Source organism: Dama dama, chromosome 17 (assembly GCF_033118175.1).
Source record: "Dama dama isolate Ldn47 chromosome 17, ASM3311817v1, whole genome shotgun sequence".
In the NCBI taxonomy this organism is placed as follows: domain Eukaryota; kingdom Metazoa; phylum Chordata; class Mammalia; order Artiodactyla; family Cervidae; genus Dama; species Dama dama.
In genome coordinates this window covers 65430743-65457173 of record NC_083697.1, presented here as the reverse complement: position 1 = coordinate 65457173, position 26431 = coordinate 65430743, and the positions used below count along the sequence as shown (strand labels likewise).

General features: G+C 41.7%; 1 protein-coding gene across 4 annotated transcripts in view; it reads left to right on the top strand.

Annotated features, from left to right (window-relative positions):
- Window positions 1–26431, top strand: part of ATP8A1 (ATPase phospholipid transporting 8A1) — a 226199-nt gene that overhangs the window by 24601 nt on the left and 175167 nt on the right. For 3 of the 4 annotated variants that reach the window (XM_061164668.1, XM_061164664.1, XM_061164663.1), the window contains exons 2-5: window positions 7258–7372; window positions 9427–9526; window positions 10593–10691; window positions 16480–16525. In XM_061164668.1, coding sequence (XP_061020651.1) covers window positions 7258–7372; window positions 9427–9526; window positions 10593–10691; window positions 16480–16525 — 360 coding nt within the window. Of the gene's footprint in view, window positions 1–7257; window positions 7373–9426; window positions 9527–10592; window positions 10692–16479; window positions 16526–26431 lie in introns of those variants that run through there. The other variant, XM_061164666.1, reaches the window with a different exon arrangement.

Below are 26431 nucleotides of genomic sequence, written 5' to 3'. Positions count from 1 at the left end.
ATGAAGGATGTAAATTCAAGTTTCTTATTCTTTCTTGCAGTCTGGCTCTGTCCCTTCTTGTTTGATGGCTCCCCCTGTCCTCCCGTTTCTGGAAATGCCAAGGCCTTTCTTGCCTCCTGGCTTTGTTCCTGCTCTTCCCGGGTCTGGTTCACACTGTCTTTTCTCTTTTCTCATTGAGGGCTCAGCTCAGCCTCTCCTTTGAGGGGCCTTCCCTTACTGCTCAGTAGAACGCTCCGATAGCAGTAAGGACGGCAGCAACAACAGTGAGAACAGCTAGTATTTGCTGAGCTCTTCTTATTGAATGCAAAGCATTGCTCTTGTACTATTAACTGTTGCTGTCTATACCTATTATCATCAAGTCCATTATAAAGATGATGAAACTGAGGCACAGAGAGTTCTGTCAATCATTTGTCAATCGCGTGTTCTACTTCCTTCATCCTACACATAATGATCTGTAGTTATCTTGCTTTCTTCTTGAAAGTAAGTTCCTAAGAGAAGGGAACCTTCTTTTCAGCTGTTTCTTCAGCTTTTAAAAACAAATGCCTGGCTCATCGTAGGCACTTAACTATGTTGAATGAATGAATGAGCAGATTGGGTCATGATGTTTATGACAAGAAATGGAAATTTTCAGAGATATGCTTCTGCTGTAATTGTATGAGAGGGTGCAAAGTCTTTCACCTTAACTGTTGAGCATTTTTCTTCTCTCCTCATTGAACTGTGTGCGTTTAAGCACATGACCGTGTACCTGGGCGGAGGAAGAAAGGAAAACTTGGTAGCCCAGTAGACACTGGTCCGTGGGTGGGGGCCAGGTGGGTGCTGGCAGCAGCCTGTGGTCACGCCTTATCTTTTCAAATGTGGAGATTCACCTGCTAGGACAAAGCGCATTTGACTTTCTGCCCGTGTTTTGGCGGCTGACTATGTAAAGCAGCTGCTGCTCTGAAACATCTGGCTCAAGTAGGGAGATTTTTTTTTTTTTTTTAATTTCCCTGTTCATCTGAACAAATGAGGTATTCACTGTTTTCTTCTTGGTGCTCAGCAGATTCTAATTTCACAGGATTTTAACTATGAGAGAGAATTTCAGATTACAGGAGTCCCTACATAGGAACAAATTCTGTTCTGAGAGTGTTCGTCAAGGTCAGTTTGTTCATAGGGCTGACAGTCGGGTATTCAGTACTGTACTGTAATAGGCTTATAATCCGTTCACATCTTTGAAATTTTGCAACTTGAGGGTTCATATGTAGGGGACTTACTGTATTTGCTTACGTTTCTCATTTTACACGGAAAGGCAATAGCCCCTAGGGATTATGTGCACAGGGTCACCTAAGTCCTTAGTGGAACTTAGAGCTCACCTCACAACTGCCCAGCGGGTTTAATAATAAATGCTGTCGGGGAGGATGAACTGAGCATTCACTTCGGGGCCATGATTGAGACACTGTCCCACGATCATCTTATGTTTTCTTGATAATGAAAATTATTCTTGAAAATTGAAATAGTCTGCAGGAGGTTGTTGCTTCTATATCCTTACTTAGTAATACAAAGTAATATCTAGTAGTACGTTTCAGTAACTAAAAGTCATGTGTGACTCTGTTTCCTTACACTGAGATTACTGATCCTTCAAAAGTCTCAAAAGTAGCATTTGGTCATTTTGTAACCAAGAAAGCAGAATTTGGTCTAGTAAAATCCCCAGGTTGATATGTGCTTAGGAAATACTAAGTAATTTTAGCATTAATTGAAATAAACTGTAATTCAGAAAACAAATGCTTTTCTGCCAGGGGCAATAATCAATTGGGATGTTGAAAACACAAAATATGAAATTTTCAGCATATCCAGAATTCTGAACTAGAGAATCATTGTCTATACTGTTTGGCCTTTTCTTTATTTCAATAAAAGCTGGCCCAGGGGAGTTTATTTGGGAAGATAGGATTGATTCTTGCTGATCTGAAATGGGAAAAGAATTTGGAAAAGAATAGATACATGTATAATATATGTGAATAACTTCACATATGTGAATAACTTCACTCTACACCTGAATTGTTAATCAACTTTGCACCAATATAAAGTAAAAATTGTTTTAGATAGTAAAACTAAAGGGAAAAAAAAGACATTGTAGACTTTGGGGAGTATCGCATCAAAATAAGCTGAGGTATTTCAGAAGCCACTATCGAGCCCTTGCTCATTTTTAATCCTTGCAGAGTTAGCTGTGTGAAGGTGGCTGCAGAGGTTTGCCCGGTAGAATTGTTGGTGTCAGAAGAGTAATGATGCTTTAGTGGATGTCACCTGCCTGGCTGGACACTGAAGACAATGGGGCCAACACCTGAGGGATTCTCCGGGAGAATCCAAAATGCGAGGAAGGGCTGTGTATTTGGTGGCATGGTCATCATTAGCTTGCGTACATGGGGGCCATGTTGGGATGCTCCCAAGAACTTGCAAAGGGGAAGACAAGCTTGGCTTCTTTTTTCTGTGCAAGATCAACACGTGCTAGGAGCCGAGTTCTCAGCACAAGGGGCAAGTCTGTTCCCAGGCCTGCAGGTTTCGATGGCGATCCCGCTGGCAGAGTAAAGGTCAGTTTGAGTTTGGAGATGGAGATGGTCTGGAAGAGAGTGAATCATGGAGTTAAAAACTGGCAGTACTCTCCTTAGCTCTTTGGAGGGGAGGAGACGTGTTGGCCGGCAGACTTGGTATCCTGGCCCCATTGCCAAGGTATCCTGACAGGTGTGAAGTTTTCAGTCCTACAGTGCATTGGCCCCTGCTGTGGAGTGGAGCGCATCAAGCCGTGCTGGCCAAACGCCATTTGGCCCATGTCATCTAGCTACCAGTAGGTTGCTTCACGTGCTCCCCAGACACCATCACTTGGTCATTGGACTTTCTACAGAGGCCAACAGGGGGAGAGTTCTACTGATCGTGGGACTGCAATTACCCTAGTTCCTATGGCAACTATTTCTCGTCTTAAACTTACTAGTTGTCATTTTGAATTTATGCGTCAGTCTTACAGTCTTGGATAACCTGTGTCTACATTGAAGACAAAGATCTGTTCTTGATATATTGTTAAATATGTTTTTTGCTCCTCTGCTAGTTCTTCAGATACTGAGTGCTCACTCTAAGCCAGGGGTGTACTATTTCGGTAACTCTCAGTGAAACAGGGGGAGCAGGTGAAATAACAAGTACAGAGTAAGGAGTGACACCTAACTCCTCAGCTGAGAATACCCAGTTATGTAAAGTAAGTACAACTTGAGAATATCAGTTCAGAGCAGAGTGGAGAGCTGGTTTTCTTGAGGCTCTTTGTCTAGCAAGGTACCATTGACTCTACACTATGGTCTTTGCGCTGTCTTCAGGGAAAATCTAATGAAAGATTTTTAAAACTTTTAATATTGCTACGCCTCTATTTGATAATCTGTAACTTGGTCTGTTCCGGCTGCTATAACACAATACTGTAGCTAGTTTGTGAATAATACACTAGCTAGTTTGTGAATAACAAATTTATTTCTCACAATTCTGGAGGCTGTGTGGGGTTGTGTGTGTTAGTCATTCCGTCGTGTCCAACTCACTGGGATCCCAGGGAGCGATCCCAGGCTCCCCTGTCCATGGAGTTCTCCAGTAAATAATACTGGAGTGGGCTGTCATTTCCTACCTCATAGCATCTTCCTGACCCTGGGATCGAACCTGGATCTCCTGCACTGCAGGCAGATTTTCTACCCTCTGAGCCAGGAGGGAAGCCCTTTATGGAGGCTGGGAAATCCAAAATCAAGGCACTAGCAGATCTGGTGTCTGGTGAGGGCCCACCTCCTGGTTGATACAGGACCATCTTCTTGCTATGTCCTCACAAGTGGAGGGGGTAAGGGATCTCTCTGGGCTTCTTTTAAAAGGGGAACTTTTAACTCCTCTTTTTATGGTCCCACCATCATCTTGAAAAAGTTTCTCCTCCTGATAACATCACATCCAGGGTTAGGGTTTTAAACTATGAGTTTTTGGAGAAAACAATCCCTGTATGAAATTTTGATTGTATACACTAGGGAGGAAAATCTACTGTGTTTAAAACGTGGCATCACTTCAGTTCAGTTCAGTTGCTCAGTCATGTCCGACTCTTTGTGACCCCATGAACCGCAGCACACCAGGCCTCCCTGTCCATCACCAACTCCCAGAGTTTACTCAAACTCATGTCCACCGAGTCAGTGATGCCATCCAGCCATCTCATCCTCTGTCATCCCCTTCTCCTCCTGCCCCCAATCCCTCCCAGCATCAGGGTCTTTCCCAATGAGTCAACTCTTCGTATCAGGTGGCCAAAGTATTGGAGTTTCAGCTTCAGCATCAGTCCTTTCAATGAACACCCAGGACTGGTCTCCTTTAAGATGGACTGGTTGGATCCCCTTGCAGTCCAAGGGACTCTCAAGAGTCTTCTCCAACACCACAGTTCAAAAGCATCAATTCTTCTGTGCTTAGCTTTCTTTATAGTCCAACTCTCACATCCATATATGACCACTGGAAAAACCATAGCCTTGACTAGACAGACCTTTGTTGGCAAAGTAATGTCTCTGCTTTTTAATATGCTATCTAGGTTGGTCATAACTTTCCTTCCAAGGAGTAAGCGTCTTTTAATTTCATGGCTGCAATCACCATCTGCAGTGATTTTGGAGCCAAAAAAAAATAAAGTCTGACACTGTTTCCACTGTTTCCCCATCTATCTGCCATGAAGTGATGGGACCAGATGCCATGATCTTAGTTTTCTGAATGTTGAGCTTTAAGCCAACTTTTTCACTCTCCTCTTTCACTTTCATTAAGAGGCTTTTTAGTTCCTCTTCACTTTCTGCCATAAGGGTGGTGTCATCTGCATATCTGAGGTGATTGATATTTCTCCCAGCAATCTTGATTCCAGCTTGTGCTTCCTCCAGCCCAGCGTTTCTCATGATGTACTCTGCATATAAGTTAAATAAGCAGGGTGACAATATACAGCCTTGACGTACTCCTTTTCCTACTTGGAACCAGTCTGTTGTTCCATGTCCAGTTCTAACTGTTGCTTCTTGACCTGCATACAGGTTTCTCAAGAGGTAGGTCAGGTGGTCTGGTATTCCCATCTCTTTCAGAATTTTCCACAGTTGATTGTGATCCACACAGTCAAAGGCTTTGGCATAGTCAATAAAGCAGAAATAGATGTTTTTCTGGAACTCTTGCTTTTTCGATGATCCAGCGGATGTGGGGAATTTGATCTCTGGTTCCTCTGCCTTTTCTAAAATGTGGCATAGCGACTGATAATTATTAACTGTGTGACCATGGATGGGCAAAGCCACTAATAAGTCTAAAACTGCACCATGAGCATGACAGTATCTAATTTGGAACCATGTGACCTCCAGAGTGATGAGCATACAGTGTGACTGTCATATTGTACCTCTCTACGTAGAAAGCTTTCGGGGGCTCACTGCCAACCAGAGGATGCCCCCCAAACTTCTTGACAAGCCTGAGAGGCCCTTTGCAGCCTGGCCTCCGTGCTTCTTCAGCACTGTATCTCACCCGTCTTGTCTTCGCCTTTTGCGTATTGTTCAGCAGCTTTACCCTTTTGCCCTGATCTGCACACAGGACACTTCCTCACCCTCCTGGTCCCTATGCTGTGTTCCCTCCACTTTGTAGGAAGCCCCAGATGTTTTCTGGTTTCACAGAGTAACAAAGACTTCCCTGGTGGTTCAGACGGTAAAAGAATCTGCTTGCAATGCAGAAGACCCAGGTTCCATCCCTGAGTTGGGAAGGTCCCCTGGAGAAGGGAAAGACGACCCACTCCAGGATTCTGGCCTGGAGAATCCCATGGACAGAGGAACCTGGGAGCTATGGTCCATGTGGTCACAAAGAGGGGGACACAGCTGAGCAATGAACGCTAGAGCGAGAAAGCCCCACGGGCAGGCTTTTATTACCAGCACTTCAATGAGACTGGTGACTTTATCAGTGGGTGGAGAGGCATTGACTTGCTCTCAGTGGCCACCTAACCACTCCTTTGTCCTTTGGTTTTTATTCAGCAAACAATGATCAGGTACTTGCTGTTTGTTGGTGCTGGTGTTAGATGAGTGACAAGCCAGTCCTTGCCCTGGGCAGTTGCCCTCTGATGGAGGAGGCGGACTCCAGGAACTGGGAGTCACAGAGGCCTGTGGGAACACGGGGAGGCTCCCTGCCTTTAACAGAGAATCCTTCAGAAGAGACCTCCCGCCGGCAGGGCTTTGGGGAGGAGCTGGCACTGGCAGGGCAGAAAAGAGAAGAGAAGTGGGTTTTTTAGATAAAGTACTGTTGGCAACTCTTTCTAGGAAAGGAGTAAGGGACCAATTTGATTCAGTCTTATTTATTTCTCACTAGAAAATAAAATAAGTAGTTTAATTTTTTTCTGCTCTTCTCGAAGCGGTATGTAAAAGTGTTGTCAACATTACAGCAAGATGCTACCCAAATGAAATGGCCTGTATCTGTTTACATTGTTTTAGTGACTGGGGGGTGGCTGAGGATGATCTTAAGAAACGTAAAATTCATCTGTGAACATAAATTCTAATTACTGGAAAGATTAGGTTGATCATAGTGAGTTAGATCATCGTGGTAGTTATCTGTTTAAACCTTACTGTTTATCTTTTTCTCTATCTTTATCTACAAAGACAGAACAAAAACCAGAAATGCATTAAATGGTATGTTTAAAATTTCAGAATGCATTGTCATTACCTCTGTGTTGTTAGTCTTGTCTAAAACTATAAACCATTTTAGAATTTTGTGCTGTTTTGGACATGTTTATATGTAATGAAAGAAACTAAGTTGTACTCTTTCTGGGGAAGAGTACAAATTAAAAATGGATGTTACTGTTTTTGAATTGGGTCAGCTTTGACATGACTCTAAAATGCTGCCTTTTATTAATAAATGTAGTAGAAATGTTAAATGTGGGGGTTTTTTCTTTTTATTAGAACAGAAACAGCACCAATAAGCGGGGAGCATATGGGCTTTCCCAGATGGCTCAGTTGGTAAAGAATCCGCCTGCAATGCGGGAGACCTGGTTTCGATCCCTGGGTCGGGAAGATCCCCTGGAGAAGGGAAAGGCTACCCACTCCAGTATTCTGGCCTGAAGAATTCCATGGCCTGTATAGACCATGGGGTTGCAAAGAGTTGGACACGACTGAGTGACTTTCACTTTCATATAGCTTTTAACAGATTTTAGGCTCTAGGATAGTTAGGAAATGTAGTTTTGGTCTGGATAATACAATGAAGCATTTCTTATCAAATAAGAAGAGTCTGTCTCTCTCTAAGGTTATGAGAAGACTGATGATGTTTCGGAGAGGACGTCTCTGGCTGACCAGGAGGAAATAAGGACTATATTCATCAACCAGCCCCAGCTGACAAAATTCTGCAATAACCATGTCAGGTAGGAACTACCAAAGAAGATTGGGACCAGCTACCGCAGCAGAACTTGGGAGGGCATCTCCCCAGCCCGGCCGAAATGAAAATACTTGCAAGGAGCTTTCATTAAATCAGTTTAATATTTAAGAGCTTCCTGAAGGAGTGCAGATTAGCTGTTTCTCTATCTTCTAGCCAATAAGGAGATGTTAATAAGAATCTACAAGTAGGAAAGAGCAGAAAGGCTGAGCAGCCATGTGCTGCCAATTCTATTTGTAGTAATGAAAGCAGTTCATGCGGAGGTGCCTTTGTCTTAAACCTGTTAGTAGGCCTGTGAACTATTGTTTTTGATGAATAGATTTACACCTTTTAAAAGAAGTCTTTGCAGTTCTCTTAGAACTCCTTTGTGTCAAATAGTCTTTAAATATTGACTTTTTATGCTTGAAAAATGTAGTGTGGTGTCCAGGAACGGAGGGTGTGAGAGTTACTTCACTGTTCTATTTTCCTTCCAACAATAATGTAAAAGAAGACCTCTTAGAAGCACTATTCACTGAGAGGCCCCTGGAGCCAAGTGAACACCACCCCCCATCACCACCACATGTCAGCCCAGTGGTTTTCTGGTGACAGAACTCCTAGATTCGTGAAATGACCATTTAAAATTAATTTTTACACCTTCAAATTCTAGAGTAACTTTTCTGAGCTTGGGTTATGTGGTTAATCTTCTGTTTAATCAACAAGAGGAAGATTGGATGTTTCTGAGGCCTAAATGATGGTGTCTTCCTGATTATGGACACATCTGATGTGTTTAGTGTGGAGTCCTATTCAAGTTTCTAGAGCAGCAGTGAAGAAAATTCTAACAGACCCCCAGAAAACTCCCCATTTCACTGAAGTGGTCCAGGGACGCCATCTCAATTTTATATTTCTGGTCCTGCTCCAATTGTTGATTTTTGAGGGCAAGATTTTGGACTGTAGCCTACCACGCTCCTCCATCCATGGGCTTCTCCAGGGAAGAATACTGGAGTGGGTTGCCATTTCCTTCTCCAGGGGATCTTCCCGACCCAGGGATCGAACCCGGGCCTCCCGCATTGCAGGCAGACGCTTTACCCTCTGAGCCACCAGGGAAGCCCAACGTATCATCCACTACCTTAACTAAAGTTGCTCTTCTTTGTAAGCCATTGCTAGTAATGATAACAAAGGGACTGGCCAAAGGGAAGAGAAGAAACTATGCAGAAAATCAAACTGTTACTACTTAGATGATTCCTTTTCTTCCTGAGTCTCAGCTTGTGCTGCTTGCCTCGGGACAAGCCAGTAACAGAAAGACAAGTTGTTGGGAAAGGAGTAATGGCTTTATTCAGAAAATCAGCAACTGAAATGGTAGGCTCATGCCCCCACAGAGAACCATCTTGCTTGAGTTAGAATTCAGGCGGCTTTTAATTGGTGGCTCAGACGGTAAAGCGTCTGCCCGCAATGCGGGAGACCCGGGTTCAATCCCTGGGTTGGGAAGATCCCCTGGAAAAGGCAATGGCACCCCACTCCAGTACTCTTGCCTAGAAAATCCCATGGATGGAGGAGCCTGGTGGGCTACAGTCCATGGGGTCGCAAAGAGTCGGACAGGACTGAGCGACTTTCACTTTATTACTGAAAGCTGAGGGAGTGAAGTCAGACACTTCCTGGTTCCCATCATCCTCAGAGGGGATGTGTTAATTTCTTCCTGCAGGCATTTACAAGTGGGCGTGGTCAGGATGTTTCCTGTGAGCTAAACATAGGTATTTTAGCTTAGGGCTCATTACCTAGGAGGCAGAGTTCAAAGAGATGGGCTATTGTGCATCATTTAAGCTTGTAGGAAACATCCCTTTAGTGATTAACTTGTAATATTGTATTTGAAAACAAAAGATTCTTTCTTGTTACACTTTCACTCCTTTTCATTGAGGTTTATGACCATTTGCAGTATTCTTCTGGTTTAAAACAAAGGGCAGTTTTTCATCATCTAATTTTTTATGTGGTGAAAATAGGATTTTGTAAATGTGGATGCTATTTGTGGAGTAATTAAGTTTTATGCTACTTTTCATTTTTGTTTTTTAGCACTGCAAAATACAACATAATCACATTCCTCCCAAGATTTCTCTACTCTCAGTTCAGAAGAGCGGCTAATTCATTTTTTCTCTTTATTGCACTGCTCCAGGTAAAGTCATGTTGTAAAACCTTAGCTCAGAATAATGTGTTCAGATATTAATAAACGTGTTTCTTAAGCCCATGACCAGTCTTCTGAAGCTTATCGAAATGCAGAGAGATAAGCTGGTTTGGGTGGGCATTTCTGGCTCCTGCTCTAAGCCAGGTCAGAATGCTGCTGCTACCTCTTCAAGCCTTTTGATTCATGGTCATCAGCTTATTTTAGACATATGTAAATGTAATATGGCAAGGACTTTTCATTTTGGATGGTGAAGAGGGATAGGATTTTTTCTTAAAATAGTAATTTATTTTAGGAACAGTAATATTGTCAGTTATGAACTTTAGAATGCAAGAGTTACCATTTTAAAGCTTTTTTTGTTTTGAACTTGGGTTAGTTGTAATCAGAAAGAAAGGTTTATTTTGTTAAAAAGTATTATATGTTCATGTAAAAAAGAGTAAGAAAACACAGCAAAGCAGAAAGAAAAAACTTGAACCTCTGTTATTTCATCACCAGGAAAATACAGCTGCTCTCTTAAAATTTGGGTGTGTATCCTTCTGGTCTTTTTTTTTTTCCTATCCCAAGCATTGTTAATTGACTTACAAAAAGGGGATCATAAAGTATATATATTTTATTATCTGCTTACCCTTATAGTAATGTGTGGATATTTTTCCCCATATAATTCATTGTATTTCTAAAATACCATTTTTAATGGTTTATGAAATTTTATTGGCTTGGTCAAAAAGTTCTTTCAGGGTTTCCCATAAGGTGTTATGGAAAAATCCAAATGATCTTTTTGGCCAACCTACTATTGAACGCATATGCTGTAATTTAGTTAACCGGTCACCCTTTGTAGGTGTTAGTCCTTCACACAACTGCTTCCGTGAAACTAATATACTTTCTTCCAGCTGCTTACTAGATTCAAGCAAATTGCCTCCCCTGGTGTTATTCCACCAAGTTGGTAAAATCAATGAAGCATATTTTAAGAAGCATTAAGACTTTGTTGTTTTCAAATGTATTATCAACTTGCTAGTTTTACTGAATTTCTCTTCCATTTTATTTATTTTTTTCCTTCAAATAGCAAATACCTGATGTATCACCAACAGGTCGCTATACAACATTGGTTCCTCTCTTATTTATTTTGGCTGTGGCAGCTATCAAAGAGATAATAGAAGATATTGTAAGTACTTGTTTTTTTCATAAATGTAACACTTATTTTATGTACATATTTTAAAATATCAATTTCTTCCTACGTTGTTTTATTCTTGATACAGGCTATTTAAAATACTTATTCATCTTAAAAGTGTTTAAAATATGCTCCCATTCCTGGAGTTAATTCCTCTTGATTTCTATAGGATTAATATTACAGAGTGCTTATTACAGTGATCCCTTAAGTTTGTGCCTTTGTGATGAAATAAATTAATTTGAATGTAGTAATTAGCTTGGAGAGAAAACTATATTTGAACATTATTTTCAAGTATGCTCAGTTTCAACTTGAAGGTTATTTCAAGTTAAAACACCATAACCTCCAAGTTCTAAAGGTAAAAAGTTTTTTGTATTTTTTTATTTTTCCATTTTCCATAGTTTTCCCCTATTAGACACCTTTGATTCCTTTTCATCTTTTTTTTTTTTAAACTAGTTCTATTTCCTTTATTTTATTAAAGGAAAGTAACGGCAAATTTGCTATTTTTATTATTCTGTAGTAGTAAAGAAAAGGGGAAGTCAGTCGGTTTCCCCTTGATAAAATAAGCTGCCCAAAATAAAAGTAGGCTTTTCTTTTTCCTCTGTTTCACTGTTATTTTAGCTGCTTTAGTTGAGGAAGCTAGTATTTTTTTTCCTATGCCCTTTAAATACATTGGCTGTCTGAAATGACCATCTGTCAAGCCTTAGGCAAGTCAGATGGTAAGATGAGGAAAGGCTGAGATATTCTTTAGAAAGCTCCAATGTAAAGTTGTACAAATATTGATATTATTTTGTAAAGAATCAAATTGGGATCTTGTGAAGAACACATGAGCTGTAGCATCGTTAGGCTAATTAGAGATGGGTCAACTGACCACTGAGATCATCAGCCTCAAAAACATCCAAGTATCCAGGAGTACAAACAGGTTGTATGTGTGCATGCATCTGTGTATAAACCATCATAGTCTCTAGTTGAAAATGGCTTACTTAGTGGGACCACTAGCTGAAAATTCATGAGACTCTTTTCTTGCCTGTATCACTCTGCGCAGACTTACACTCCTTGACTTGCACTTGGCAGTCCTTGAGAATTGGTCTTTAAAACAGTTTTGTCTTTCTTTGCCTCATGCATTCCCCTTTCTTCCTCTGTTTAGCCTAATTTTCATTGAGTATCTCTTATTTGGTAGGTATTGTGCTGCTGTTTTTGCGTTTTTTCATTTAATTCCTTCAGTGACTTTGAAAGTTAGATTTTAGCCTCATTTTAAAGTTCAAAAAGCCGAAGCTCTGAGAGGGTGTGTGACTTGTGCAAGAAACTGCTAAAATCTGAATTCCGTCCTGTCCTATGCTCTTCCTCTGTATTGGTGTGGTGAGTCACCAACAATAATGACAACATTTGTTCAGCTTCAGGGAGATGCAGGAGACGTGGGTTCAGTCCCTGAGTTGGGAAGATCTCCTGGAGGAGGGAATGGCCACCCACTCCAGTTTTCTTGCCTGGAGAATGCCATGGGCAGAGGAGCCTGGCAGGTGATGGTCCAGGGGATCACAAAGAGTCTAGCATGACTGAGCACACACTATAGACATAACAACCTTCAGAAGATTGCTGCTGTTATCCCCGTTGCATAGATTAGGGAGAGGAGGCAGAGAGGGGTAGGGTAACTTGCTCAGGGTCACAGGGCTAATAACCGAGACTGTCAGAAACCAAATAAGATAGTTTGGTTCCAACGAGGTCTGCCTTATAATCACTGCTATAAGCTGCTTTTCCTTTCTTTTTCCTCTTTTCTCTAGAAAAACTGCAAGTTCTCTAGCTATTGTTTCTAGTATCCCATTCTATGAAAATATATGGTAAATAAAATGGAAGGCAAGAAATCTGTTTGCTTGTTTTCAACAGAACTCTTATTGGCATAGCGTAATAATCGGGTACTCTTGGGAAGCAGCTAACCAGGCAATTCCTAAAGGGTGTAATAATAGTTTTGTTGGCAATAAGAGCATCACGTGAAGTAGTTTTTCAGTAAAAGCATTTTTAAGAAATTGACTAAAAATGTTCTGTAGAAGTGGTTTAATAAGTTTATATCTATATCAACCTGTAAAGTAATAGGAAGATTGGAATGTTAATTTCTAGAGAAGGAAAAGCAATAAAAGAATAGTCTAGACAGTCTTTATCAGTAATTATTAATACATTCATTTGTTCATTCATTCAGCAAAAATGTATGAAGCAGTGCTTAGATGCCAGGCATTCATTAGGATTTGTATTCAGATGTGTTAAACTTTTGCTGCAGTGATAAATCATGTCCCAAATGTCAGTGTCTTTAACATAAGTTGATTTTTCATGTACTCGAAGACACTGCAGGTTTTTGTCCAGGAGGAAGGCAGGGAGAGAAGCCCACTGTTCATGTAGCCACTTAGGAATGCAGCTGAATCAGGGCTCTGCTTTGGGGGGTGTCAGTGGTCACCGGAGCAGAGGAGGAGAGAGAATGGAGGCCCTCACTTCTTGTACATTTTGGCCCAGAAACGGTACATATTTCATCTACTTACAGCACAATATTAGAACAATATACGGCAAAAGGGAGCTGTAATCTCAGTGTCCATAGATATTTGTTGTTGTTTCGTTGCTAAGTCATTTTTGACTTTTGAGACCCCATGAACGGCAGCCTGCCAGGCTCCTCTGTCCATGAGATTTATCAAGCAAGAATATTTCAGTGGGTTGCCATTTCCTCTTCCAGAGGATCTTCCCAACCCAGGGATCCAACCCACATCTCAAACCCGCATGTTCTGCATTGCGGGTGGATTCTTTACCACTGAGCCAACAGGGAAGCCCTGCCCATGGAGATAGAGGAGAACTAGATGTTGGGCTTCCCTGGTAAAAGAATTCACCTGCCATGCAAGAGACCCCAGTTCGACTCCTGGGTCCGGAAGATCCCCTGGAGAAGGGAATGTCTGTGCACTCCAGCATTCTTACCTGGAAAACTCCATGGACAGAGAAGCTTGGCAGGCTACAGTTCATGGGTTCCCAAGGAGTTGGAAATGACTGGCAATTAACACTTTTGGTAATAGTTGGTATGAAAACAAAGTATCTTAGATTAAGTGGCGTTGTAAAGATAAAGAAATATGGAAAAATGAATTCAATATATATTTAAGAATAAAATTGACAAGATACTACCATGACATTCTACATATCCTACTTGTTTTATTACTGCTTTATCTCCAACCACTAGAGTGTAAGTTCCCTGAGAGCAAGAGTTTTTGTCTTTCGTTCATTGCCGTATCAGCAGTAGTAACGGGATCTGACACAAAGCTTTGCCAGCATTTATTGAATGAAGAAATAGATTGCATGGGAGTGAAAAGGAGAGAAGGTACTTACGAATCTCAAGTTCCTGGTTTGTGTAAGTGGCTGCTATATGGTTCCATGCCTGAGACAAGTACCAAGTCTTGGGGGATAAAATCAGAGGTTGCCCTTCAGACATAGTTTGAGATGCATTTAAGACTACCAAAGGAAACTGTGAAGGAGGCCACTGAATGTAACCTTCTGGAGCTCAGATGAGAGTCTTGACCAGTATGTTTGATAATGATTATCACTGAAATTATAGTTATGAAGGAGCTAAGAGAGTGTTGAGTGAGAAGCAGAGAAGGCAGGGAGTAAGCCTTGAGGAAATCCATCACTGAGAGCTAAAGAAGGGGCCAAGGGGCAAGTAGAACCCCTGGGCTTGATGTCTTAAGACATGCCTTGTGAAGGAAGGGTTCCCAGAACGAAGGGGTGGTCAGCACTGCGTACTTAAGTACCGTAAAGTTCATGACACTGTCAATCAGATATTGATAGTATTAAATCATTCACTAGTTCTCAGTAATAGTAAATGAATTCTGATTACAATTCAATAGAGGTATTTTAATTTAAGGAAAGTTATATACATTTCTTCCAAACTATATAAGTTTTAAAAGGAATAAGGATCTTCTTTGGAAACAAAGATGCTTTCCTATTGTAGTAATAAGATTAGAATCTATCTGGGTTGGATCCTTATGTATATTCAACACAACTATGTCTCAACAATTAACCTAATTTATTGTGTGGTGGGAAGGTTGAGGAAGGAGAGGCTCATGTATAAGAATTCTCTGCAGATGGAAAGTAATATTCAGGATCTCCTTAAGTTTCACTAAGATTAAATTTCCAGTTTAAATGGAATGTTTCATTAATTAGCTTTTATTTGTCTCCCTCAGTTGGAAATCTAACCCTTGTCTGTCATAGATGTGCATTGTTTTGAAAATATTTGCACCACCTTCAAATATCTCAGTTTCCCTTAGACTATTATTTTGGACTAAAATTTATTTTGGGTTTCTTCCTAATTTTTAAAAATATTTTTTAACAACAACAGAAAAAAGAGTAAGTATTTTAGAGTTTTATCAATCATAAAATATTCTCCACTGATGCTGTAAACTTAACAGAACTTTAAAAATTTATTTGAGAACCTTTGCTGTCAAATCATGTGCTTACTTTTGGAAGCAATAATCTGTCTATTTAAAGTCTGCATTATGACACTTACTAGCGAGTGTTTTGTTATGGGAGAGAATTGTAGCGTGTTCCCACATGTGGATGTGGCAAGAGTCATTTTCAGCAAGCCTCCGCAGAGGCGTTCTGAATGCCCAATTTGCATTTTGCGCAGTTCAGTGGCTGATTGTTTGGATGAACTGAGCTCACACTACAGCTATTATGCTGCTCCTCGTGAGCACTGCTGGGTCTAGGGGTGCTCATCTACATACAGGCCCAGGCTTTTGTCTGGAAAAATGTTTTCATTTGTGTCCCGTGAGTCCAAAACTCATGTTTCTTCTCAGCTTCAGAACTCATTAGTTTTGCATTCATGCCAACCCACCGTGTGATCAAATATGTGTAGCTAAGCCTGACTGTTGGGCTTCATATGATAGAATCTGAGCTCAGCGTCAGTTACGCTCAACACTTCTGCGGCGTCAGCAGAGGCAGCTGTGTTACACTCGGCGCTGAAAGTTTAGACAGAAGCCCTGGAAAACCTCCCGCTGGACTGTGGAGGAGTTAGCCTCCCCGACCACCCAGGTTCACACCTTTCCTCTGACCTTCCCTTCCTCCTACTGCCGTCCAGTCTTGGCTTCATGGCTCTTCAGGTTCACCCACCTAGATGTAGACTAACTCGCTCGTTTAATGCTCGATTTTCTTATGCTTTGGGAGGAAACAAAATGAGATTCAGTGACTTCTGAAGGTGGGGGGGCGCTGTTGGGGAGCAGTGGGTAGAAAAGCAGTGTTGTGCAAGTGGTAGATGGTTCTCGTCGTTGGTAGACATTGGCACGTCATTAAATTATAGAGGATGTGCTCAGCCTAATTAGATAATGAATTTCCTAAGAAACCGAAAATATTTTGGTATCATTGTTCAATGGTAGTTATTACAGATAATTCTCTTGGGCAATCTTCCTTTTAAGTGAGTTGTTTAAGCAAAAGTCTAAATCAGTCTTTCAGCTCTTTTCTAATACATTAAAATTTTAATCTTACCTGCGCAATAATGTAAGGGCTTTTTGAGGCCACACACCTGTTCTCCTAGAAAGGGAATAAAGATGCTGCGGATTGCACTTCCAATTTTAAAATCCCCACGTACTCTGATTGTTCCCATCACCATACTCTGGGCTTACTTATAAAATTGATATGGGTGTGAAAGGATAAAAGCCTTGAGAAACGTAAGGTTAAAGGAAAAAAAATCTGACTTTTGTTACAGGTGCTATCTTGTTTTGCTAATCTCATCCACTTTTTCACAGTTTTTGTTTTTGCTTTTAAACTTTAGAAACGACATAAAGCTGATAATGCGGTGAACAAGAAACAGACTCAAGGTAGGAATTTTACATTTTGTTTCTCGTATCTGTCAAACACCCTCACGGTAATCTCTGCAAATCACTTCACTTAAGTATAATTCAACTGAGAACACTGTGTATCTCTCAAGTTTTGTTTTGTAGTGTTCATTAGCGTGACTCTTAAATCCACATTAGAGTGATTTACAGGGGTAATGTAATATTTTTGAAAAGTAAAGTTTTTAATAATATTTAAGTGGCTCATAGCAATGTGCTCACAAGTACTGTCCATAAAATCTGCAGTTGTTTTATCAGTGTTAAATGCTACAAAATGTGTGTGTGTGTGTGAGAGATCTATAGATGTTATTCGGGACAAGATTTATAGAAAATAGTCAGGTGTGATGTTACTTGGCTAAAAGGCACATTGGAAGCACTTTGAGTTATCCTATCCCTGCAGGTGATAAGTGCTTCAGAAATAAGTAGAACCAAGCCAGCTTCTGGGAAGCACGTGGCATACTGATGTGGCTCTGCACTGTGGGTCTCATTTTGATGGAGTCGAAACCCGGATGACCTTTAACACAAGCAAATAGATCACTGTTGCCTTCAATTAAAAAAAAATACCCAGGGACATATGACATCTTACCCCATCCCTGAGCTTTCCCCACCTGAGAATATCATCTCTCTCTGAAATTCCCTGGTGTGGTGAGCGTCAGCGATGTCTGCCAAAATTAGCTGGTAATTAAAAATGGGATTTTTATACAGCTATGATTTTTGTGGATTTCTGTCAAAATGCCTCATTTCTCTTCTCACCACCTTCTACCAAAGGAATTATCTGCAGATAGTTGATGCATTCAAAGATGGTACGTTTATTAAAGCATTACCTAAGAAATTAAACATTTATTGAGATTATACTTATTATCAGACACATGAAAAAGCACAAGATGGGAGCTCTGTAAAGGTGAAAAATGATCTTGTGTGGAAAGTGAAGGGTTCACATTACGTGATCCCTAGATTTTAGTAACAAGTAACGATTTCTGTGTCAAATGCTTTACGGATTCAAAAGCAGGAGAGAGAATTGTGGGGTAACTTGAGCTAGATCTTGAATTTGGGGAAAAGTTTGGACAAACAGAGGCGCTTGGGAAGGGCATTGCCTGTTATGCTGAGTGAGGAAAGAAGAAGAGAGGTTTTCTGAATAGAGGTGAAGACAGCCGTCGGATTGCTTTGTGGAACCGCTGCTAGAGTGCCAGATGGAGAAAGAACATTCATGGCGAAGGGAAGCAGAGACATGACCAGAAAGGTGGTTGTTGCTGCTCAGTCACTAAATCCTGTCTGATTCTTGGTGGCCCCACGGACTGTAGCATGCTCGGCTCCCCTGTCCTCCACTGTCCCCTGGAGTTTGCTCACAATTCGCGTCCATGGAGTTGGTGATGCTCTCTAACCATCTCAGCCTCTGCCATCCCCTCCACTTCGCTGCAGTCTTTCTAATCATCAGGGTCTTTTCCAGTGAGTCGGCTCTTCTCATCAGGTGGCCAAAGGACTGAGAAAGGCAGGTTAAATTTTACAGGGCCTCGAGTGCCAAGCCAGGGGATTCCAGCGTTTCTTATATATACTGAGTAGTTGGAGAAAGTTTACAAACCCAAAAGAGGAAAGACAGATATGCAGATTAAAGTTGGAGAGCAGAATGTCATTCAGTAGGGGGCTGTTAGAAGCCTGAGGATTAAGCCACTCCAGGAGTTTAGTCAGAAAAGGACAGCCATTGGTATTGAAAAAGGGAAAAAGCTCAAATGTTTCAGGTTCGGGTGTTTTTCGCAATGTGCAGTTTTTACATTTGTTGTCATGTTGCTCAGAAAGTTCAGCAACAGCTTTTAAACCAGAAATATTTAACTTTTTTTTTTCCAGTGCATAATGTATCCTATGGCAGAGGGGTCATAATCTCAGGGACTAGCAGTTAATTACTTTCAAGCCTTGGCCCAAGAATTCAACATTGTTCAGTTGGCTAGTAGCCTTCACAGCTGCTGCTTTAGGCCACCACACCCTGTACTGATCAGTTCTCTGATTCTCCAGGTACCTGCCTACCACCAAAAAAATTCCCTTTTGCCTGCTAATCAGGAAAAATATTCTGTCTTAGTTATCATTCTTGGTTCACTTATTCATTCTGGATTAACAGGATTAACTCTGTAGGTTCAAAGTGAGAGGAAAGGCTTCTATAGTCGCCTCTTCATGTCAAAAAGAAAATATTAAGGCTTACATACGGGCTTCCCAGGCGATGCTAGTGGTAAAGAACCCGCCTGCAATGCAGGCGACATAAGAGACGTGGATTTGATCCCTGGGTCAGGAAGAGTCCCTTGGAGTAGGGCCTGGCAACCCACTCCAGTATTCTTGCCTGGAGAATGGACAGAGGAGCCTCGCAGGCTACAGTCCATAGGATTGCAAAGAGTCAGACACGGCTGAAGAGACTTAGCATGTACTCAGGGCTTACATATAAAAACCATTTTAAGTCAGCAGACTACTTGGAAAGCCCATATCCAAGAAATTATGGTCTTTAATTTGACACTTGAATATTTTCTAAGAGAACTGTATCCTTTTTTTCCCTTTGCCCAGTTTGAATATTGGTCGTCTTTGATTTTGCAGTTGATCAGAGTTAACAGAAATGTCTGAGTGGGACACCACTTGCTGCCAGAGGACTCAAATTACTCTATATGAAAGCCGTCTGTTGTTAGGCCAGACTGAAATTCGATTTGGGTTCCTGAGTTGAAAGCCAGGAATGGATGTAGGAGTAGGAAGGGAGATAATTTTTGACAGACATTTGAAGTATTTAACTTAAATTTCATTTTCTCAGTGTTTACCAAGACCATGTAATGCATAAGAGGACATCTTTCCCTCAGATTCGAGCATTAATCTTTATATATATTCTTAGCAAAATGAATATGTTCTCTCCTTATTTTGCATTGAGGCAACAGAGGTGACTGTTTCCCTCTGTCATTCCCTAGTGACTTCAGAAACACAAACCCATGATTTCACTTACAACATTCTCAGCCATTTAACTGGACTGGTACCTGTCTGATGCCTCATTTTCAGTAGTGAATGAATTCAGTTCAGTTCAGTCACTCAGTCGTGTCCGATTCTTTGCGACCCCATGAATTGCAGCATGCCAGGCCTCCCTGTCCATCACCAACTCCCGGAGTTTACTCAAACCATGCCCATCGAGTCGGTGATGCCATCCAGCCATCTCATCCTCTGTCGTCCCCTTCTCCTCCTGCCCCCAACCCCTCCCAGCATCAGAGTCTTTTCCAATGAGTCAACTCTTCGCATGAGGTGGCCAAAGTACTGGAGTTTCAGCTTCAGCATCAGTCCTTCCAATGAACACCCAGGACTGATCTCCTTCAGGACGGACTCAAGCAGGGGTTAAATTCTGGATTCTGCAGAGGGCAGGTCTTTTTCACCTTTGTGTCCCCACGTCTCTAGCCCAGGGGCCCCTCCTTAGCAGGGGCTTTGTGTGAGTGAAGGAACCGCTCTCTCTTTAGATACTTCAGTACGGATAAAGAAGCAAGAAGAGACTGGGAATGAAGGGAGCCTCCTTGAAAATTCATTATTTTGGCTGTGAGCAAAGTGGAAAGCTGTATTTTCAAAACACTGTCTCCCAGGCTGTTTTGCAGGCACTGATGAAAAACTGCTCTGGTGGAAGTTCTTGCTGTCTCTTCACTTGGGCTGTTGAAGTCATTATGTCAGTATTTTACTCTGCTCAGCCTCCTGTGAACACAGTACTGTTTCCACTTATCCCTTCCATTGCCCAAGGCCCCAGAGCGCTGCCGTATTCGGGATGGCCAGTTTCCCTGACATCTACACTAACCTTTGTTTTCTCTGATTTCTTCCTCGGTATTTGAACTCACAGTACTTGATGTACCCTATTCCATGTGTTTACGTACACTTGGGAGCCAGTCTCTCATTGTAGATCCTTAATTGGATTTTCTTGGCCAAACTTAGTGCTGCAGAAATTTGTAAAAAATACTTTTGTAATTATCATCATAATATGTATATTGAAACCAGTCCCCATATGAATTTGCTCTGGTGGTTGAGCCAGTTCTCTTTTTTTTTTTAAACTGTAAACATATGCTTTTATTTTTTGTGGGAAATGACTATAGCTGGCATGTCGGTATTTCAAGTGGAATGACAGTTTCCCATAAAATCACAATAAAGAGGCCCAGGAAGGGATGGAGATCTAAAAAATTAAAATGAAATAAGCCTCTTAAGGAAGTAGATTTGCTTTTTTAAAATCCCAGGTTTGGACATCTTCCCTGAAGGATGGTGTGCATACATTCTGCAGGCGAGACTGTCTGGGAGACGCCGGTGACGTCTGGTGTCAGCCTGTCAGTCGCCTGGTTGGACGCTGCTGTTGAATCAGGGTCACCATTACTACCGTCAGTCTGTCTTCAGACCTCATTTTATTAGTAGGTATTAGTAGCTGTTGGATTAGAATAAATCTTTAATAAAGCAGTTTTGCTTTATTTTAATTTAATGGAGAAAAAGACAACAGGAATTTCCTTTTCACTAGGCGCACAGCTAAAAATAATAGATCTCATCTCCAGCTGCTTCATCCTTCCCCGGAGCCACATCTGCCTCTTCAGAAGTGGAGTTGAGCAGGTGGCAGCTGATAACCCTAGCAGGCTACATCCCTGCAGGGCACCTAGTTGCTTATCTCCTCCTGGAAGCCATTTCATCTTTAAAGTCCTTTATGAAAAATACATTGAGTTGGTGTGGGTTGATTTTGTTTTAGGTTGTTAAGGCTGTGGTGACCTACTACCAGGGCTAAATCCATCTGGTTGAGTTCCACTTCGTGCTGAGGGGTTTAAAATAGCACCATTTTCCTGGCTTTTTTGTCCCTCTGGAGGCATCTGCATGTCTCACCCATGTGTACATAAGCTACCTATAAATAGTTCACAGATGATATTGTTTCCATGAGCTTAAAATTCGGACTTAAAACTTGAGCACTATTTTCCAAAGAATGTTTTCAGATACCTCCAAGATTATTAATATCTTCAGATTAAAATTTAAACATCTTAGGATTTTATAAATTGAACTTGTTAGGTATTTTCAGCAGAAGTTCTGGTTGAAAAGGATGTATTTATTTGGGGGGAAGTACAGCCCTAGATTGGCTTTCATTTGTCCCAGAAATAAAAGTTGCACACCAAGAAACAAAAAACCCACTGAGGAAATTTAGGGCCATAGATAAAATGAAAGGAGAAAAACAGGTGTGACTCCAGGTTAGAACATTTATTATTTCACGTCAGTAAGTCTCACTGAACATCTCCCTTGTGTGAGACCCAGTGCAGAAAGTGCAGAAAGAAACCAGGCTTTGTGCCTGCCCTGCAGGAAATTAGAATCTGGTAGGGAAGATAAGATGCTCCCTGATACTACAATACAAGATAGAAAAGCTCATAAAAGCCAAATGAAAGAGGTGGAGATTTAGAAATGTCACATGCAAGGTTCATAAAAACAAGTGGCCTTTCAGTAAGCAGAGCTGTTGGGATGGTTGCAGGGGTGATCCAGGAGAAAATGGGGAGGCCTGAGGTCTATTCTGGGAATAGCAAATATACTTGTCCTTCAGTATCCATTGGGGCTTGGTTCCAGGACCCCCATGGACACCAAATCCAATGCTCAAGTCCCTTATACAAAATGACATAGTGCGTCTCGGATGCAGAACGCAGGGAAGTGGCAGTGGGCAGGGCTGAATGTAATCTCTTTTGACTACAGCATAGGATACGTGACAAGGAGCAGTGGGGACAGGAATGGGAAGACAAGATAGGATCATAATTTGGAGGCTTTTGAAAACCAGAGTGAAGAACCTAAAGAGAATTCCTGAAAGGGACGGCTAGGTTCCCAGTTGTACTTTTGAACAAAGAGGGTGACAGCTGCATGGGGTGGGGTGGGGATGAGACACAAAAGGAGACTGACTTTTAACTAATTAGGGAAGAGGAATACAGCAGTGTTGATGAGAAGTCAAAGGGTAATACACAGTGGATAGGTCCAACTGGACCTGCCACAGGAGGGGAAGCCCCATCAAACACCAAGTGCTGCTGAATTAATAGAGGACTGGGGCAGTGATACCCACTAAAACGAGCATTTGAGAAGTCCTAAGATAGATAAACAAGAATTTACTGTGTAGCACAGGGAATTACAGTCAATATGTTATAGTAACATAGAATGAAATATAATCTGCAAAAAAAAAAAAAAACTGAATCACAGTACTTGCACCTGAAACTAATGCAGTGTTGTAAGTCAGAGATACTTGAGTTAAAAAAATAAAAAGTCACAGCTCTTAACTGGAGTTCTAGTTCTAAACTGGAGCGTAACTGGGGAGTCTGCGAGAACCGAAGCTTGGCTACAGGGAAGGGTGGAATGAATGACTGGCAAAGCAGTGAAAGGAGATTTTTCTTTCAAGGAATTTCTCAGTTATGTGAAGGAAAATGCAAATGATTCATGACTCTCGGCAGGACTGGGGAAAACATTTTGAGCAAAGGAGGTTCCAGTGAGTCAGTTCTTCACATCAGGAGGCCAAAGTACTAGAGCTTCGACTTCAGCATCAGTCCTTCCAATGAATATTCAGGGTTGATTTCCTTCAGGATGGACTAATTTGATCTCTTTACCGTCCAAGGGACTCTCAAGAGTCTTCTCCAGCACCACAGTTTGAAAGCATCAGTTCTTTGGCTCTCAGCCTTTTTTATGGTCCAACTCTCACATCCATACATGACTACTGGAAAAACCATAGCTTCGACTATACAGACTTTTGTCAGCAAAGTGGTATCTTTGCTTTTTAATATGCTGTCTAGGTTTCTCATAGCCTTTCTTCCAAGGAGCAAGTGTCTTTTAACTTAATGGCTCCAGTCACCCTACGCATTGATTTTGGAGCCCAAGAAAATAAAATCTGCCACTGTTTCCACTTTTTCCTTATCTATAAGCAAGTTGACAAAAGTAATACCAGTTAGTTGAAAATCTCTAAAAAGAGTACAGACGAGAGTGGAAACTCAAGAAGCTCCCTTTGTCTTTTGTGTCCGTACACCCCAAGCATGTTGTTGCTTATTTTGACCTTTCCAGGCAAGTTTATGCAGGAGACTTTTGTGCATTTGCCAGTTTGTGCCACAAGAGGTTTTTGCCCTCAAGTTATCTTTGTAAGCAAGGGTCTGCGTAGTGAATGAATTGGTGCTTTAGTATGTGTGTGTTGGTTTTCCTTCTCTGCCCCGATCAAAACCATACGCTCAGCAGCACTCTTAACCTTCTCAGCGCATTAAAGCCCCTCTTCAGTGGTAGCTGCCGCTGAGGACTTGCAGCATGCTGCCTTTGCTGTGGTTTCTCTACGTTCTCTGACAGTGGTAATGCCCGCTGTCCCTGGGTAACTTGCCTTTTGTCACCTGCTCCAGGAAGGGGCTTGGATGCCCAGGAATAGCAGGCACCCCGTGACGCCTCAGTGACGCTTGCGCTAACAGCCCTGCGGTAGACCAGTTAGACGGCCGCAGTACCAGCTTCTTTACCAGCAAGGTGAGCCGGCGCCTGTATCTGCACGGCGTGTTGGTCAAGTCCTGAAAGACTGACAGTTTCTCCAGAGCCCTGGATTAGGGAATTCCCAAGGGACCATAGCAGACTGTTTTCATTTCAAAAAAGACAGCCCATTGCAACAAAAGCTGTTAGGTAGCACCTTGCTCAATAGAAACAGGTGACATCTGAGGTGTTTGTTTAAAGTCTGAGCTCCGCCATGCGTATTGTCAGACTTATTAGCCCGTGTGGAAATTACAGCAGGTGTGTTTGGGGAACTACTGAGGGGAGAAGAGGTTTGCGTTTAAAAGAGAGAGTTGTTGCAGCATCATGAGACAGACCGTTGGCATATTTCTGCCCTAGCTTGTTCGCGGTCCCCTTCACCAGGCATCACTGGTCATCTCCTCCACGACTCACCTTCTCTAGGGTTATGGAGTAAGTTTGCTTTGGGCACAGGAACGCTGAAAGCTCAGCAAAGGACCCAGCGTCACTTCTTGCTTCCTCTAAACCTGGCTAGAGCTGGGTCAGAGGAGGTCAGTGATTAAAAATAACTAGGCTGCCGTTTCGGTCACCAGCCTATACATGTGATATGGTTTATTTTCATTGTTTCCGTGGTTGGCTTTTAGGAACCAGTTCAGAAGTAAAGACAGTAATGAATTGTGACGTTTATACTCAGCCAGTACTCAAGCCTTAAATTGTACAGAAACCTTTTCTATGTTGTGAGCTGATTTTTAACTTCACCAGAATTCTCTGTTGTTCTCTATATCCTAAAATGGGTCTAGCCTCAAGTTTGAAGAAACTGTGCATCCAGCCTTTATTTCTGTGTTCCAGTTTTATATGCAAGAACAAATGAAATTGGGGGTAAAATATAGAAAGAGTAGAAACATCCCAGGGTCTAAAAAGCCTCCAGGTAGGAGGCTACCTGATGAGGTAGGTCTCTGGACCACTTGTTGAGTACCCAGGTTCTGTACTACATCCAAAGATATGTTTCTCTACCTAGTTAGAATTCTAAGTCAGTGTAGGACATTAAGGTAATTTACACTTGGATTAATCCAGTCCACTGTAACTTTCAGAATAAATGCCAAATGCTCATCAGATTGACAAAATTCAAATGACTGATAACAATTTGTGCTTGTCTAAGTTTATTGTCAGTGGAACTTTATATATTGCTAATGATGGTATGGATAGCAGTAGGGATGAATCTGGTTGTATCTGATAAAAGTACAAACATAAATACCCTAGAGCCAGCAGTGCTCCTTTGGGAATCTTCTCCTATAGGATACAATCATGTAAATATATTTCAGGGTTGTTTGAGGTGGCAGAAAAAGCAGAAATCAGAGTTTCCATTGAGAGGAGGATAGTTGAACACACTATGATATAGTCGTTATGTAAAAGAGCTGTTTCACAGCTGGGCTGAAATAGCTCTATGCTGATCTCAGGGACACCTGGAATTGTGATGCTGAACCTTTGCCAAGAGGACAGGATGGACTAATTGGTGAATGATAAGGCACTTTGTAGGGTTTGAAACTCCCTGGAGCACCCAAAACTTGCTTCTCTGCTGGGTTTAAGGATGTGTATAGAGTGGTAGCTTAACTGAGTTGTAACTTAACCTGGTTTAACCCGAAACATAATCTGACTTGTCTAATTGATGAGGGGTATAAAAGATCCCCTGGAAACATTTTCCCAGGCTTCCCTGAAGTTGAGATTGATCCTCCATATGGTAGAGGTTCAAAATCCATGTCCCCGGTGAATGAGAAAAAACCCTGGAGGGCTGGGTGGGCCTAGAAGTTTCTTAGGCTCCTGATGCTTGCCTGGGCTTTTAAGCTACCACTCTTTTTCCAGCTCTACCACATCCTATAGTTTGATTAAAACTTTTCTCGAAGGTACCCTGTGGAGTCTTGTGAGTCTGTTTGAATTATCTCTCCATGTGTAATAGATGCAAAGATACAAGGGATTATTTTTCACAAAATAGACTGTCTCCATGGTTTGTCCTGAAAGTGGATGTTAAGTGGAAAACCAGGTTGCAGAGAAATACATTTTCTGAAAAGAAAGAAAATAAACATGCATATGTCTGTGCTTGTCTAGAGGAAAGTACTTGAGGATGCATCAGCTAGCATTCCTTACCTTGAGAAAGTGGCATGATATGAGGAGAGGTCAGCTTTTCGTTTTATGTAACTCCAGTTGGCTTGGAGAGTAATATGTTGATTCTGTAGTTTGGTAGAAAACATCATTGGCTGAGCAGGTATTTAAAAGTTTTTTAGGCGTGCCAGTTTCTGTAGTAAGACATATTTTCCTTTGTGTCTCCAGTGATGAATAGAGAGGAGACATTTGGACGGAGAGGAGGAGAGAAGAGGGTAGGCGGAGGCACTGTTCTGGTGGAGGCGGGCATTCCCCATGAGATGGCAGGACTGGCTGGTTTAT